Genomic DNA, 18,321 nt, shown 5'->3' on the forward strand with positions numbered 1-18,321 from the left:
GTCGGAAAACTGCTAGTTGGGGGGGGGATACAAGGACTAATAGATTAACAGTAGCCACTGGCAGAGGTGGAAGTGATTCTTGCACTGCTTCTATTGAAATGAGCAGAAGCCTGAAAAACAAGATGCAGGATATTTCAGAGACTGCTGGGAGTCATTGCGGTACAAGTAAACACATGGGTTGTGTTAGGGTAGCTAAGAATAGAAACAGGTGCATGTATACCTGCGTGTACACCAATGCTAGGAGTTTGGTAAATAAATTTGATGAATTTGAGGTATTGCTCAAAACAACAAAGGCAGATATTGTTGGGATATCAGAGACGTGGTGTCACACAGATATAAGTAATGCGGAACTGGAATTTGGGGAATACAATGTGTATAGAAAGGATAGACAGGACAGGAGGGGAGGAGGGGTTATGCTATTAATTAAGAAACACATAAAGTCCAAGGAAGTGAAGCCAGTCGACATCGATGGACAGGGCAGTGTCGAGTCAGTTTGGTGTGACATAAGCATAGGGAAATCAAAATTGAAAGTAGGAGTGTGCTATAGGCCTAATGACTCTGATGAGTATAATAAGATATTGTACAGGGAAATAGAGTGGGCCAGTAAATCAGAGAGTCTTATAATGGGGGATTTTAATTTCCCAGATATTGACTGGAATTTGTGGTTGGTCACTCGCACACTAGCAAGGCTTTTGTGAATTTATTGGATGATTGTTTTCTACATCAGCATGTTCGTGAGGCAACAAGAGGGAGCAATACTCTTGATCTGATTATCAGTAGTGGTTCTTCATGCATTAAGAATCTGCAGATAAATGAACCACTACGTGGCAGTGATCACAGTGTGTTGAAGTGGGGATTTACTCAAGGAGGTAACTACCATTAGAGGTAAAGGGAAGGGTTTTTGTTTTTGTAAAGGCGACTATGATGGTCTGAGACAGTATTTAAATTCTATACGGTGGGACCAACTGATGATGTTACCAACAGCAAACTCAAAATGGGAAGCATTCAAGGAACTAATCTTGGAGGCTACCAGGCTTTACATACCAACTAAGAAATATTGTTCAAGGTTTAGGCCTAAATGGTTGTCAGATGAACTATTGAGACATGTGGCAGAGAAGAAAAATGCATGGGATACATACAAATTAATGGGTGACATGGAAGCCTATGGTAGATATAAGTTGGTCTGTAACCAAGTCACAAAGGAGATTAGGCAGGCAAAGGCAGACTACGAAAAATCCTTGGCAAAGGATGCAAAGAAAAACAGAAAAGAGTTCTTTACATATTTAAACTCAAGAAGGAAAGGGATGAATCAGATTGGTCCACTGGATATTGATGGTTCAACAGTTGAGGATCCTGCTCAGGTGGCTAACAATCTAAACGAGTATTTTGCATCTACATTCACGCATGAGGAGTTATTCAGGAAGGAGAATGATGTAGGTAAAGTAAACATTGGCAGTGAGCTGGATGATTTTGTAATAACTGAGAGGAAAGTGGAGGAGAGATTGTTGAGGATAAACATAAAAAAGGCACCTGGGGTGGATGGGATCTATCCAGTTATATTAAAGGAGGCAGCAAAGGAAGTAAGCAAACCCCTAGCCATAATTATGAGAGCTTCTTTGGACTCAGGGGAGGTACCCATAGACTGGAGATGTGCAAATGTAACCCCAATTCACAAAGGAGGATCAAAGGCTGACACAAGTAATTATAGACCTGTTAGAGTAACTTCTGTTCCAGGTAAATTAATGGAGGCACTGGTTAAAGAAGCACTGCAGGATCATCTAGACAAGAATTCAGTTATAGCTCAGATGCAGCACGGTTTTGTTAAGGGCAGGTCTTGCCTGACCAATTTGATTGGATACTATGATGTAGTCACAAAAGAACTGGATGCAGGGAATAACTTTGATATTATATATTTGGATCTTAGAAAGGCTTTTGATACTGTTGCACATGGAAGACTGCTGCACAAATTGGAACAGTGTGGCATTGGAGGCAAATTGCTGCTATGGATAAGGGGATGGTTGAGTGGCAGAAGACAGAGAGTGGTAATCAATGGACACTGTTCAACGTGGACTAATGTTATTAGTGGAGTTCCTCAGGGTTCAGTGTTGGGTCCGTTGTTGTTTTCGGTGTTTATGAATGATATTGATGATGGGATATCAAGTTTAATGTCCAAGTTTGCAGATGATACAAAGGTTGGCAGGGTTGTTAAGGACACCTCTGACGCTATGCTGCTGCAACAGGATCTGGAAAGGTTGAACAGATGGGCTGAGAGGTGGCAAATGAAGTTTAACATTGACAAATGTAAAGTACTACATATGGGAAACAGTAACCCCAGAGCAGCGTATCAACTCTGCGGTACTACACTGACAGTGGTGGAGAATGAAAAGGACCTGGGGGTAATTGTGCAGGCAGATATGAAGTTCTCTGAGCAGTGCAGACGAGCTGCAAGGTGTCTTGTCAATGATATACAGGAATTTTTCTAGCAGGGATAAGGAGGTGATTATTCCCTTGTATAAGGCAATGGTTAGGCCACATCTTGAGTACTGTATACAGGTCTGGAGGCCTCATTTCAAGAAGGATGTAGAGCTGCTGGAACGGGTACAGAGAAGGGCAACAAGATTAGTGAATGGAACAAAGGGTTGCTCTTACGAAGAAAGGCCTAAGTTTTGCAAATTACAGAGTCTGGAGACTAGGCACCGGCGTGGTGATCTGATAGAGGTGTATAAGGCTTTGAATGGTTTGAGCATGCTCAATGCCAATGGGATTCTTCATCTTGCTCAGAATAATCACCTCAGAGGGCATAAATTCAAATTGAGGAAGGACGGATGTCGGATAGATATGCGGAAATTTGCCTTTGGCCAGCGGGTGGTTGGTTGGTGGAACCGACTTCCATCACTTGTTGTTGAAGTTGATAGCCTAAACAAATTTAAAGCTCAACTGGACAGGTATTTCGAACGAACGGAGGGGTGAAATGGTAGTGGTTTTTTTTTTTTTTTTTGGCTGATGCTGAATAATTGCTTTCTTGCATCATATGCCTCTACTAATGCTAACTTATATTGATATTATCAGCAGTCATATTATGAAACCAATATATATTCTAGAATATCCAAGAAAATTTGAAATCGCCATTCAGAACTTTTTTAGAAAAGGGTGTTTGCAACTTTGACGGAAAAAAACGTTTAATTTTGATGACCACATTAATTTTTTTTTATAAAAACCCCAAACATAAGAGGTATTAGAACCTATAGTACTTAGTACCGTGCTTGGTTGGACTGTAATTTTCATGAAATACTTATAAACGAAGGTTGTTCCAGAAAACGGCAGTTAACTGAATAAACGAGGTGGTTGAAAAGTTGATTCTGTGAGTTTGAAGATGGACAGTAAATGGATGTTGGCTAGTGGCAGCACATGTTCTCACTGTTTTGAAAGAGAGAACAGTGCCCATGGAAGTATCTGTAGAAAAGACATGCAGCAGAAACAGTACATCTATGAGATAGAGTGGAAAGACTCTGTTAGAGAGGAGTCATTAATTAACCTAACTGCCCTCTTCTGAATGGAATCTAGAAGCCTGAGAGAGGTTTTGAGGGCACCAACCCAGATGTGGGAACAATATTCCATGGTAGGGAAGATTTGTGATTTGTACAGAGTGTGAACAGCTGTTTGGAAGAAAAGTAATGCTGAGAGCGAAAGAGAAAACCAAGTTTTTTAGATACAGAGGAAGCAATATTTGTAATGTGCTTGTGCCAAGAGAGATTAGAAGTCAGGGTAATCCCCAAAAGAGATATATCATTTTGCCTAGAAATTGGAGTGTCACTAAAGATAAGCATAGGAGCAGAAGAATCCTTTTTGCGAGATATAAGACAAGACTGAGTTTTAGAAGGATTGAAATCAACTAAGTTGTCTTTGCCCCACTAAAAAATTACCCGGAGAGTGGCATTTAAGGAATTGGTAGCGGGGCAAGGTTTTTCAAAATGGAAAGTGGAATACAATGTGCTATCATCTACAAAACTATGAATAAGATTTCAAGTCAATGGAAGAAGGGTATTAATATACAAGAGGAAAACAGTGGAGGAAAGAACTGAACCTTGGGGGACACCAGCATTAGTGGAGAAGTTACAAGATAGAGAGCCATCTACCATCAGTGAGTGATCAGAGAAAAAACTGGATAACCAATTACAAAGAACAGTTGGCAAACCATAAGATGGAAGTTTGTTTAGAACACCTTTATGCCAAACACGATCAAAAGCCTTTGAGATGTCAAGAGTAACTGCTTGTGTTTCATCAAACGTTTCCATTTAATTTGTCCATAGATGGGTAACATAAGCCAGAATATCATCAGTGGATTGACACTGATGGAATCCATACTGGTGATCATTGATCAGATGGAAGGTTTCTAGGTAGTTTAAGATTTGGCGGTTAATTGATTTCTCCATTTCTTAGGAAAAAGTAGAAGTAATTGCAATGGAACAATAATTGGATGGGAGGGACTTTTCACTCTTTTTAGGAACTGGCTGGATATGAGCAAATTTCCAATCAGAAGGAAAAACACATTTGGAATAAGAAAGTGAAAAAAAAAAAGGCAGCAAAGAATAGGAGTAAGTTCAGGAGCACAGGTTTTGAGAACAAGTGGAGAAATACCATCATGACCTGGAGCTTTCTTAGCATCAAGATTCTTCAAAATCCTTCTGACATCCTTTTGATGGAAGACCACAGGAGGCATTGAATAGAGCGTTTTGTAATGGTGGAAGGTGTTTTATCAAGATCATTAATACACAAGTTGGAAGAAAAATGAAATGCTAGCAGGTCAGCTTTATCCTTGGTTGAAGTGACAACAGAACCGTCTGGTTTTGACAGAGGTGCGAGTAGAGATGGGCAAAATTTGCAGACAATAGCTTTGGCAAGAGACCAGAATGCTTGGATACCATTAGGGCAAGAAGCAAGTTTTCTACTCTTAGCCTGTTCAAAATCTAGTTTGAACTGATTAATAACTGCTTTGCAATTGTTGTGAGCTTTGGTGTATGCAGAAAATGAAACTGAAGAATTGGAAAGAAGCCAATTACGATATGCAATATTCTTCTTTTGAACAGCCTTAGCACATTTATTGGAAAACCAAGGTTTAGATAAAGGACCAGATTTTAGAGTGGAGTGTGGAATAAAGGAATCCATTCCTACAAGAATAATTTCACTGACAAGATCTGAGCAAACGTTGACATCAGAAGTTTTGAAACAGTATCCGACCAAGGAAAAGAAGAAAAGTAATCTCACAGGTCATCCCATTTTGCATTCTTGTAATGCCAAACAATACGAGGTTGGGAATAGCCTTGCAATAAAGGCTCCATTGGAGAAGAGACAATTACGAAGTTGTGATCTGAGGTGCCTAAAGGACCACTCACTTCGTCCATGTACTCGATCGAAGTGAGTGCAGGCAGATATGACGGTAATTATGCAGGCAGATATGAAGTTTTCTGAGCAGTGCAGATGGTCTGCAAGAGTGGCTCATAGTGTCTTGTCAATGATATACAGGAATGAATTTTTCTAGCAGGGATAAGGAGGTGATTATCCCCTTGTATAAGGCAATGGTCAGGCCACACCTTGAGGTCTGGAGCCCTCATTTTAAGAAGGATATAGAGCTATTGGAACGAGTACGGAGAAGGGCAACAACATTAGTGAATGGAACAAAGGGTTACTCTTACAAAGAAAGGCTTAAATTTTGCAAATTACAGTGTCTGGAGACTAGGCACCTGCGAGGTGATATGATTGATTTGCATAAAGCCTTGAATGGTTTGAGCATGCTCAATGTGGATGGGATTCTACCTCTTGCTCAGAATAATCACCTGAGAGGTCATAAATTAAAATTAAGGAAAGACAGATGTAGGATAGATGTGCGGAAGTTTGCCTTTAGCCAGCGGGTAGTTGGTTGGTGTAGCAGACTTCCATCCTTTGTTTTGAAAGTTGATAGCCTAAATAAATTTAAGGCTGAGCTGGACAGGTATTTGGAACGAACAGAGGGGTGAAGTGGGAGCAGTTTTTTTTTTGGCTGTCGCTGCATAAGCTTGCTTTCTTGCATCATATGCCTTTACTAATGCTAAGTGCCAGAAATTTGGTATTCACAGACAGTCTCCTAGGCACCTGCGAGGTGATCTGATTGAGGTGTATAATGCCTTGAATGGTTTGAGCAGGTGCAATGCTGATGGGATTCTTCCTCTTGCTCAGATTACGAACCTGAGGGGTCATAAACTTAAATTAAGAAAAGACAGTTGTTGAATGGATGTTCAGAAAATTGCCTTTAGCCACTGGGTGGTTGATTGTTGGAACAAACTTCCATCTGTTGTGGAAGTTGATAGCATAAATTTTTTCAAGGAAAAACTGGACAAACTGGAGAAAATGGATGGGTGAAATAGGAAGTGATTTTTCTTTTTTTTTGTTTTTCTGCTGATGCTGTATAAGTTTACTTTCTAAAGATGATAAACAGGAATTTTGCTAGCAGGGATAAGGAGGTGATTATCCATTTGTATAATGCACTGGTCAGGGCACACTTTGAGTCCTGCATGGAGGCCTCATTTTAGGAAGCATGTAGAGCTGCTGGAACAAGTAGAGAGAGAGAAGGATAACGAGATTCGTGAGGGAACAAAGATTTACTCATACCAAGAAAGGCTTAAGTTTTGTAGCGAATGGATGAGTGAAATGAGAAGTTTTTTTTTGGCTGATACTATATAAGCTTTATTTCCTGCATCACCTGCCTCTACTAATGCTAATGATTTTGTAATGATAACTGATAACTGACAGGAAAGTGGAAGAGAAATTGTTGAAGTTAAACTTTAAAAAAATGCACATGGGATAGATGAGATCTGTCTGATTGGCAGCAAGGTAGGTAAGTAGATCCTTAGCCATAGTTATGAGAGCATCTTCAAATTCATGGGATGTTGCTGGAGATGTGTGAATGTATCCACAATTCACAAAGATTGATCAAAGGGCAAACTTGAGTAATTATATACCTGTTAACTTAACTTTTTTCTGGGGAAAAATAATGGAGTCACTGATTAAAGAGGAAATGGAGGACCATCTAGACAGGAGTGCCCTTATAATTCAGTCTCGACAGGGGTTTGTTAAGAGGATGTAGTGACAAAGGAACTAGATGCAAAAAAAAAAAATTTGATATCATATACAGTCAGTCTTCGTATAACACGTGTTTACACTACATGAATTCGATCATACATGATTTATAAATAGGGGAACGCTATTGTATATATCACGAACTGAATTTGTTTATGCACGATTTGCCTTTGTGTTTACAAGAAATGGCAGTTGAAAGTGGAATCACCCCAACTGAACGCAACACGATAGGAATGAAAAGAAGATTCTGAAAATGTATTTGTTTTTTATATCAGTGAAGGGGAAATGTTTTTCGCCATAATAACATAAAAATCCACACAATTCCAGCTATCGGTATTATCTCAAATGCAATTAGATCGAGTTTACTACCAGTTTATAACAGATTCCGCTAGCAGAAATGCTGCTGGAAATTGTTTTTATTGTTTTATTGTAGTAACCCCCAGAAATGTGCTTTAGTAAAATGTGAGCTAGTTAGGTGTTAGTGTGTCTCTGCCTTTACGGTGTTGTTTATTCAGTTGCTACATGCGCGCAGCTTTGTTTATGTGTATCAAGTGTGCCTCCTCATTTTGTAATTGTGCTTCCCTAAAAATGAGTAAAATACTTAAAAGGTATGAAAAGGAAGCATCCTGCTGAAGACACTATAGATTCAGAGAGAAAACGAAAAGCAATATCGATAAACAGAGGCAGACTGGGTCAAAAATTCTTACCCGGGAAAATTTGAAGTGGCCTCATACTAGTGTTTATGGCCAAAATCACACCGGCCTCCGACCCACCGTGATTTTCCTGGTAAGGCTTATGGCCAGTCCGCCTCTGTCGATATAGAAAAAATATGAAATTGTGAAACGCTTTGAGTGAAATGAAAAACCATGTGATATTGCTCGTGCTACTGGCCTAAATGAGGCAACGCCGAGAATTAGAAAGAATACAGAGAAAATAAAAACAACTTTCATAGCAGGAACACCTCAAAGTGTAATTAAAATCCATTAGATCTAAACACAAAGAATTGGAAGAGATGGAACGGCTGTCATCTGTTTGGATAGAAAATCAAACAAAAAAATAAGTTTGCTTTTGATAGAAGCAAAAGCATCAGCAATATTTTATTACGTAATAGTCTTAATAAAATACTTTCGTATTTTATTACGATTATTTGTGTTTGGTAATGTTTTGGTTACAAATGTGTGTTCGGTCTTGGGTGGTTGGCACATAACCCTATTTTTCCCATAGGGCCTGTTAATTATATTGCACGACTTTGCATTGCATGAGGATTTCTAGGAACACAACTATCATGCTATATGAGGACTGACTGTACTTAGATTTCAGGAGAGATTTTGATACTGTTGCATAAAACAGACTACTGTACAAATTTGAGTTGCATTAAGAGAAAGTTGCAGAAAGTTGCTGCTGTGGATAAAGGTATAGTTGAGTGGGAGAATACAGAGAGTGGTTATCAGTAGACACTGCTCTTTTTTGGTCTAATGTTTTTAGTGGAATACCAGAGGGTTTGGTGCTGGGCTCATTTTTATTTTTTCTATTTATTAATGATATTGATGAAGGTTTATCGGGCTTAATATCTAAGTTTGCAGATGATAAAAAAGCTTGCTGGTTAGTTAACAATAGTAATGAACATATGCTGCTGCAACAAGATCTAGAAAAATTGAGCAGATGAGCTGAGAAATGGCAATTGAAGTTTAAAAAAAAAAAAAAAAAAAAATGCAAGGTACTTCATATGAGTAACAGTAATCCCAGAATAATTTATCAGCTGCATGGTACTATACTCAGAGTAGGGGAAAATGAAAAGGACTTGGGAATAATTGTGCAATGTGATAAGCAGTTCTCTGACCAGGACAGCTCATTGGGTTTTGTCAGTGATATGCAGGAATTTTGCTAGCAGGGATAAGGAGGTGATTATCCCATTGTATAAAGGCAATGGGCTTGCCACATCTTGTTCTGCATAGAGGTCTGGAGGCCTCATTTTAGGAAGCATGTAGAGCTGCTGGAATTGGTACAGAGGACAGCACAATTGGCAAGTGGAACAAGGGGGGGGGTGCCCTTACCAAGAAAGGCTTCAGTTTTGCAATTTGCAGTGTCTGGAGATATCACACCTCTGATTGAGGTGTTTAAGGTTTTTAATGGCTTGAGCAAACTTGGTGCTGATGGGATTCTTCCTCTCAGACTATGCACACGAGGGGGCTTAAATTCAAATTGAAGGATGATTGCAGAATAAATGCAGGAGTTTGTCTTTAGCCAATAGGTGGTTGATTGCTGTAACAAGCTCCTATCCATTGTTGTGGTAGTGGATAGCTTGAATGAATTCAAGTTAGAATTAGACAAACTACTGGAGGGGATAAATAGGTGAAATGGGATTTTTTTTCCCTCTTGGGTGGTGCTGTATAAGCTTGCTTTCTTGCATAATTTTCTACTATTAATACAAATACTAAAATTTCTACCTTTCTGAATTAGATAAAAACTCTACAATGCAGTCTAAACTTCAACAGCAGATAATATTGATTAAAATGCACATCCATCTTTACCATGATTAGCTGTATTTTGGCATTGTTGCCCTTGCACTATAAAATCCATAAACAAACAAACAGTTTACCCAATGCTTACTCTATACAATAAGCACACAGTGCTTATTGTATAGAGTAAGCATTGGGTACAGATGTGAAAAATTTTATATGTTTTGTATGGAGATGTTACCTATATGTAATTACTGTGTCAAATGCACACAAGCACAGTAAATTTGCAAATTTCCTAGGGGAACATCAAAATCATTGTGCAGCTCCTTCATCACTTCCCTTTAATTACTGAATAATTGAATGCACATTCTTATTTTTGCTATCTTCCACTCTGTAAACCTCCGAATAATTTGTCGAATCATTGTAATTGAATGCTAAACATTTTCAAATTTCTGAAAAAAAATTGGTACTGTTTGAGAGATCATATTGCCAGTGATATGATCTCTCAGACAGTATTAGTAGGGGCATATGATGCAAGAAAGCAAGCTTATATAACATCAGCCAAAAAAAAAAAAAAAAACATACCCTTCCCATTTCACCCAAAATATTTGTATATTTGTCTAGTTCTGCCTTGAACTTATTTAAGTTGTTGACCTCCACTATAACAGATGGAAGTTTGTTCCAGCTATCAACCACTCGCTGACTAAAGACAAATTTCTGCACATATATTCTACAATTGTCTTTCCTCAATTTGAATTTATGCACCCTCAGGTGAGTAATCTGAGCAGGAGGAAGAATCCCATTAGCATTGAGCTTGCTCAATCCATTCAAGGTCTTACACCTCAATTAGAACACCTCGGAGATACCTATTCTTCAGAAGCTGCAATTTGCAGAACTCAAGCCTTTCTTGGCACCAACCCTTTGTTCCCCTCAACAGTCTTGTTGCCTTTCTCTGTACTTGTTCCAGCAGCTTTACATCTTTCCTAAAATATGAGGCCTCCAGAACTGTATACAGTACTCAAGGTGTGGCCTAACCATTGCCTTATACAAGGGGACAATCACCTCCTTACCTTGCTAGTGAAATTTGTGTATATCATTGACAAGACACCATGAGCTACTCTTGCAGCCTTTTTTGCACTGCTCAGAAAACTTCATATCTGACTGCACAATTACCCCCAGGTCCTTTTCATTCTTCACTACCCTGAGTGTAATACCACCCAGTTGATACGTTACTCTGGGATTGCTGCTACCCATATGCAATACTTTACACTTGTCAATGTTAAACTTCAGTTGCCACCTTTCAGCCCATCTGCTCAACTTTTCCATATTCTGTTGCAGTAGCGTACTATCATTACTGTCATTAACAACCCTGCCAACCTTTGTATCATCTGCAAACTTAGACATTAAGCCCGATACACTTTCATCATTGATAAATACCGAAAACAACAATGGGCCCAACACTGAACTCCGGGGGACTCCACTAATAACCTTAGTCCATGAAGAGCAGTGTCCATTGATAACCACTCTGTCTTCTCCCACTCAACCATCCTTTTATCCATTGTAGCAACTTACCCATAATGCCATACTGCTCCAATTTGTACTGTAGTCTTCCATGTAGTAGTAGTAGTGGCATGTGATTCAAGAAAGCAAATGTATGAGCTTATGCAGCATCAGCCAAAAAAAAAATCACACCATTCCCTCCAAATGCCTGTCCAGTTCCTCCTTAAATTTATTCAACCTATCAACTTCCACAACGACAGATGGAAGTTTGTTCCAGCAATTAACCACCCGCTGGCTAAAGGCAAATTTCCGCACATCTATTCTACATCTGTCCTTTAATTTGAATTTATGCCCCCTTAGGTTCGTAATCTGAACAAGTGGAAGGATCCCATCAGAATTCAGCGTGCTGAACCCATTCAAGGCCTTACATTTGCCACAATATCAAATACAGTATCATTAATATGTTAATACAGTATCAGTAATATGTTAATTACAGTATATATGAATGGCATCTTTGTTGTAAAACAATAAACATTACTATCGTCACTAATAGGTTGATTTATTGTATCATCTTGGTATATATTGTATATATCATATTGGTACAAAGTGTCTTAGCTAACAGTAATGATGATTATTCCACTGCATTATTTTGCAACTGTAAATATGTTCTGTTTGTTTTAGTTTGCATAACTTTACTGACCCCTTGTTTATAGCTGAATTAGCTTAGATCTGAAATTGTGTTTTAGGCTGCTCTTGAAGCTATGAATGAACTGGATTTGTTTGGTGGAAGGGGAGGCCCTTCTTCTGTAATTCATGTACTTGCTGATGAAGCCCAGAAATGCCATGTAAGTTGTATTTATTATTTAACTAAACTAAACCAGGATTAGTAAAGCACAGTGTGGTTATAAAGTTTTTAGCTATTTATAAAAAATAAAAATTGTAAAGTAGAGCATCAGATAAAAAACTTTACAAAGCAGCAGATGCTGTTGCTGCAGGACTAAGCCTTAATAGCTGATCTTTTTTATAAAAATAATAAGATAATAAAAAGTGTTATTATGGATTTCCACTGTTTTTATCCTTTAAAATGTGTAACACTTTTCCATGTTCAAAATAAATCTTCAATAACATGATTATGAGTTTTGATAAAACAGAGAATTTCTGCAATAGGTCATGAGTTGGGCATCCTCCAGTTTGACCAGAACTTGTTAGATAGATAATTGAATCTATCAACATACAGGCTGCCTCCAACACTTACAGACTTCGCCTTTTGAATTGTCGACGTTCCTTGGAGCACTATCAGGAAGGTTCTCTGATGCATCAACCTCATTTTCATGTTACCACACATCTCCTTATGTTGTGCAAATCAGTTATCTATGATGGTGTCATCTCCAAGCAGAATTGTTAGCTGATTATGGTCTTGTCTATGGTTAATATGTATGCTTAATCCATGTGGTGAATGTACTGTGCAGAATGCAACAGGTGTTATGAACTTGCATTTTTGATCTTGTAAATTGCAGTAGGAGAATGACCTCATGTAATGTTGGATATGGACTATTGGCTGATTTGGTGACCCCTAGGGAGATCGTTTAGGGGATTAATCTTGAAATGGCAGTTTTTAGAGAGCAGGGTAAGCATAGGATATGTGGTAACTGTTTCGAGTAAAGGTGGGTGCTTACCCTAACCAAATAACATTATGTTGTACTTCATATTGATCAGTGATTGACTGTTCCATTGGGACTTGACATACAAGCCTGGTGCTATTTGTGATAATCTGTCATATGGCAGTATTGATGATTGCTCTGTATGATGCCCTATACACTGTTTTTATGGCAGTTGCAGGAAGTTGAGTTAGTGTTAGTTTGTGTGAGGATGATATTGATTGATGCTACTTTTGTGCATGGATGAGTGTCAGAGGAAGAATTCTGTTCTGAATTAAAATCCCAATGAGTGGCAGCTGAGAAAAAAAATCTTCATGCATAGGTATGGGAAACTTGTTCCCATTAGAAACATCATCCTGTCCTTTAATTCACCCACGTTTTCTAACTAGATCAAATCTGGCTATGTGGATGCATTGGACAGCACTGGTTACTGCATCCATATGTTCCGAATGCATTAAGGTACTTTAAGTGCCAGAAATATGAACACTCACAAATGGCCTGCAATGGAGCAATTGCATGCACTCGATGTGCTGCAAAGGACCATGGAACTACATTGTGTTCAGCTACACAACCCACCTGCATTAACTGCCAAGGAGAACACCCTGCATACTCACGAGCATCAGAAGTGAAAAGAAGAAAAAGAAATAAAGACTTAAGGCAGATCTGCAATAAGGCCTCTAAGGTTGGGATTATTCATACCACAAATTTAAACATATACACCAACTGTTTATAACTGATTTAATAGTAAAATAAAATAAAATAAAATGATACAAAAGACTGTAAAATTATATTTACAAAAATATGATTATTTACAAAAAACTAATTTACAACAAAAATAAAATAAAATAAGTAAATAAGTTAAAATGCATTAAAATATAAATTTAAAAGCGATAAAAACACTATTAAAGCTTTCTGCCTCCTTCCTCAGCAATAATGAAATTTAAGCGACACATCCTTAAGTACCAGGTTCATGGCACATGTGGATGACCAGTCGCATACTTGGTATTCCTTTCACTTGTACCAGAACCGGAAGTGGTCTGGGGACGTGGAAAACTAAAACGTTTATCTCTGGCAAAAACCACCGCCTCAAAAACCGGGCGCATAGATTCTGGGACCGCAAGTGGCTGGAAAGTCTGGTGGATTGGATCCTCTGGCAACAATAGCATGAACAGAGACAGGGGAGTCAGGCTTCACCCACTTTTTGAGGCGGTGGTTTTTGCCAGAGATAAACGTTTTAGTTTTCCACGTCCCCAGACCACTTTCGGTTCTGGTACAAGTGAAAGGAATACCGAGTATGCACCTGGTCATCCACGTGTGCCGTGAACCTGGTACTTAAGGATGTGTCGCTTAAATTTCATTATTGCTGAGGAAGGAGGCAGACACCTCCGAAAGCTTCAATAGTATTTTTATCGCTTTTAAATTTATATTTTAATGCATTTTAACTTATTTACTTATTTTATTTTATTTTTGTTGTAAATTAGTTTTTTGTAAATAATCATATTTTTGTAAATATTATTTTACAGTCTTTTGTATCATTTTATTTTATTTTATTTTACTATTAAATCAGTTATAAACGGTTGGTGTATATGTTTAAATTTGTGGTACTTAAGGCAGAGCTGAAAGTATCATATCAGGAGGCAAGAAAAATGGTGAAACTTATGAATGCAAATAAACCAACCTACGCTGAGAAGGTAGCAGGGAGATGTTTCATCGGAACTCGGACTGAAATGACCATCCCACCAAAAGAGTCATTCACTCCCATCGCACGCTACCTGGTAAGTTCGATAAAACCTGCACAGAAGGATCAGTCAGCTGCCATTCCTATATCCATACCTCCTAATGCTCCGCTGGTAACAAAAGAAATCGCCAGAGAAAAGAATATGAAACATAATGTACATCCTAGCTTCCAAGAAATAATGGATGTCGAGGAGAAGGAGGTACCTGACAAAACAGTCTTGGAACTCTTTGTAGTGGAGGAAAGGGACACAGGACGGCATCCATACTTCCCCGAAAAAGATAAATCCAACTTCGAAAAGTAAGCCCTCGGCACTTAGGAATCTGCTTCATTAGCATTAGTAGAGGCACACGATGCAAGAAAGCAAGCTTATGCAGCATCAGCCAAAAAAAAGGCTCTGATTTCACCCCCTTTTTTCTGATTCCAACAAAAGATGGAAGTCTGTTCCACCAATCAACTACCTGCTGGCTAAAGGCAAACTTCCGCACATCTATCCTGCAACTGTCTTTCCTCAATTTGAATTTATGCCTCTCAGGCGATTATTCTGAGCAAGAGGAAGAATCCCATCAGCATTGAACATGCTCAAACCATTCAAGGCTTTATACACCTCAATCAGATCAACTTGCAGGTGCCTAGTCTCCAAACACTAATCTGCAAAACTTAAGCCTTTTTTCGTAATAGAACCCTTTGTTCCATTCAGTAATCTTGTTGCCCTTCTCTGTACTCGTTCCAACAGCTCTACATCCTTCTTAAAATGGGGCCTCCAGACCTGTATACAGTAGTAGTAGTAGTGGCATGTGATGCGAGAAAGCAAATGTATGAGCTTATGCAGCATCAGCCAACAAAAAAAAAAAAAAAAAAATTAAACACCATTCCCTCCAAATGCCTGTCCAGTTCCTCCTTAAATTTATTCAACCTATCAACTTCCACAACGACAGATGGAAGTTTGTTCCAGCAATTAACCACCCGCTGGCTAAAGGCAAATTTCCACACATCTATTCTACATCTGTCTTTTCTTAATTTGAATTTATGCCCACTAGGTTCGTAATCTGAACAAGTGGAAGGATCCCATCAGAATTCAGCGTGCTGAACCCATTCAAGGCCTTATATACCTCAATCAGATCACCACGCAGGTGCCTAGTCTCCAGCCACTGCAATTTGCAGAACTTAAGCCTCTCTTGGTAAGAGGATCCCTTCATTCCCCTCACCAATCTTGTTGCCCTTCTCTGTACACGCTCAAGTAAATCTACATCCTTCCTAAAATGAGGCCTCCAGACCTGTCGCAGTACTCAAGGTGTGGCCTGACCATTGCCTTATACAGAGGGATAATCACCTCCTTTTCCCCGCTAGCAAAATTCCTATATATCATTGACAAAACCCCATGACCTGCCCTGGCAGCCTGTCTGCATTGCTCAGAAAACTTCATATCTGCCTGCACAATTACTCCCAGGTCTTTTTCATTTTCTACCACCTTAAGTGTAGTACCACACAGTTGGTACGTTTCTCTGGGGTTACTTCTACCCATATGCAGTACTTTGCATTTGTCAAGGTTAAACTTCAGTTGCCACTTCTTAGCCCATCTGCCCAAATTATCTAGATCCTGTTGCAGTAGCACACTGCCATTACTGTCATTAACAACCCTGCCAACCTTTGTATCATCTGCAAACTTCGACATTAAGCCTGATATACCTTCATCAATATCATTGATAAATATACAAAACAACAGTGGACCTAACACCGAACCCTGTGGGACTCCACTAATAACATTAGTCCAAGAAGAGCAGCACCCATTGAATACCACCCTCTGTCTTCTCGCACTTAACCATCCTTTTATCCATTGTAGCAACTTACCCTTAATAGCATTCTGCTCCAATTTGTACAATAGTCTTTCATGCGCAACAGTGTCAAAAGCTTTCCTGAAATCCAAATATATGATATCAAAATTATTTTTTGCATCCAGTTCCTTTGTAACCACATCATAATATCCTATCAAATTTGTCAGACAAGACTTTCCCTTAACAAAACCATGCTGTGTCTGAATTATTGCTGCAGTCTTGTCTAGATGATCCTGCAATGCATCCTTAACCAGCGACTCCATTATTTTACCCGGAACAGAAGTTAAACTAACTGGTCTGTAATTACTCGTGTCACCCTTCGATCCCCCTTTGTGAATTGGGGACACATTTGCACATCTCCAGTCCGTGGGAACCTCCCCCGAGTCCAAGGATGCTCTCATAATTATGGCCAAGGGTCCGCTTAGTTGCCTTGCCGTCTCCCCCAATATAACTGGATAGATCCCATCCACCCCAGGTGCTTTTCTTACGTTTAACTTCAACAATTTCTCTTCCACTTTGCTCTCGGTTATTACAAAATCATTAAGTATCTTGCTACAATTTGATAACCTTCTGCCATTTTCAAACCTTAATAATTCCTCACGTGTGAATGTAGATGCAAAATACTCATTCAGTTTGTTTGCTATCTGAGCAGGATCATCAACAGTCGAACCATCGATGTCAAGTGGACCAATCAGATTCATCCCCTTCCTTTTAGAGTTTATATAAGTAAAGAAATCCTTGCTGTTTTTCTTAGCATCTTTTGCCAAGGATTTCTCGTAATCTGCCTGACCATTGCCTTATACAAGGGGATAATCACCTCCTTATAATGGATCCACCAAGCCCAAATAATGGCTAAATTTCTAGAGTGGAATTATGGATTCTGGCGAAATACTGACGACATCAAGACCCTCTTGCATAAGCACGAACCAGTCTACTTTTGCTTGCAGGAGACATATTTAAAGGCTAAAGAAAAATCATCAAGTCGTAATATTACTAAGTATGTTAGGACAGAATTGGCGATGTGCCTGCCCATGGAGGAGTTGCCATCCTTGTGGGTAACCAGACCTCATTCCAACCTGTGCTGCTTTTCCACTAACTTAGAAGCTGTAGCATTTGCCTTATGGTTGGGTTTTTGTCTGTTCAATATACTTGCCACCTGGGGCTGATATCTCCCAGACAGACCTTGATGATCTCATAGTGCAGCTTCCGTCTCTGTCCTACTTCTTAGGGATTTCAACGGACAGAATACCTGACATTAATGGAAGGAGATATGTCATAGAGCATATGCTCACCCAGCGTTCACCCCCAGGACCTTTCAAATGCGCATCGCCTAGTGAATTTAACTACCGCCCAGCTAAAATTTAAGCAATTCTCACAGTACCGTATTGTACTGCTCACATCGGCTTGATCAATATGTGAAGTATTTACACTTCCCCCACCCAACTACTTCATAATGCCACCTGGCTGGCAAAATTTTCTGTGGAGAACACTGCTCACTGACACTGACCTTTTCCTTCCAAATGTGGGAACTAACACCTTCTTTCACATGCCTACCTGTACATTTTCTGCCATTAATATTTCTGTTCCCCTTCTCTACTCCTTTCACTCCTTTGGGAAGTGGAGGAGAATCCATATAGAAGTGATCACTTTCCTGTGATAACCTGCTTACACAGTGGGAGACCATGTCTTCCATTTAGCTTACCGTGGTAAAAGATTGATCAGGCTGACAGGAATGCCTTTCAATATCTCGCAGAGTTTGACATCACTGCAGCCTACGAATGATGCAGTCATGTACATCACAGAAAATATTGTCCAAGCAGCTGTGAATGCTATTCCAAAAACCTGGTTTCCACCTTTTCCCAAACAGTGGTGGAATTCAGAATGCACAGCAGCAAAAAGGCTCAAAACAGAGCTTGGGAGATATTCTGATGATATCCTACCATGGCCAGTCTAATATCTTTTAAATGTGCATGAGCCAAAGCATGCTATATTTCCCAAAGTCAAAAGGAATCATAGATCCG

At 39.2% G+C, this 18,321-nt stretch overlaps 1 protein-coding gene across 2 annotated transcripts in view; it reads left to right on the top strand.

Moving 5' to 3' along the window:
• Positions 1 to 18,321, top strand: part of LOC150078032 (putative phosphorylase b kinase regulatory subunit alpha) — a 608,767-nt gene that overhangs the window by 123,718 nt on the left and 466,728 nt on the right. For both annotated transcript variants that reach the window (XM_090384728.1, XM_090384727.1), the window contains exon 7: positions 11,819 to 11,917. In XM_090384728.1, coding sequence (XP_090240854.1) covers positions 11,819 to 11,917 — 99 coding nt within the window. The remainder of the gene's footprint in view (positions 1 to 11,818; positions 11,918 to 18,321) is intronic.

The sequence above is a fragment of the Mastigoproctus giganteus genome, chromosome 11 (assembly GCF_048544385.1).
Source record: "Mastigoproctus giganteus isolate SK-2022 chromosome 11, ASM4854438v1, whole genome shotgun sequence".
NCBI lineage: Eukaryota > Metazoa > Arthropoda > Arachnida > Uropygi > Thelyphonidae > Mastigoproctus > Mastigoproctus giganteus.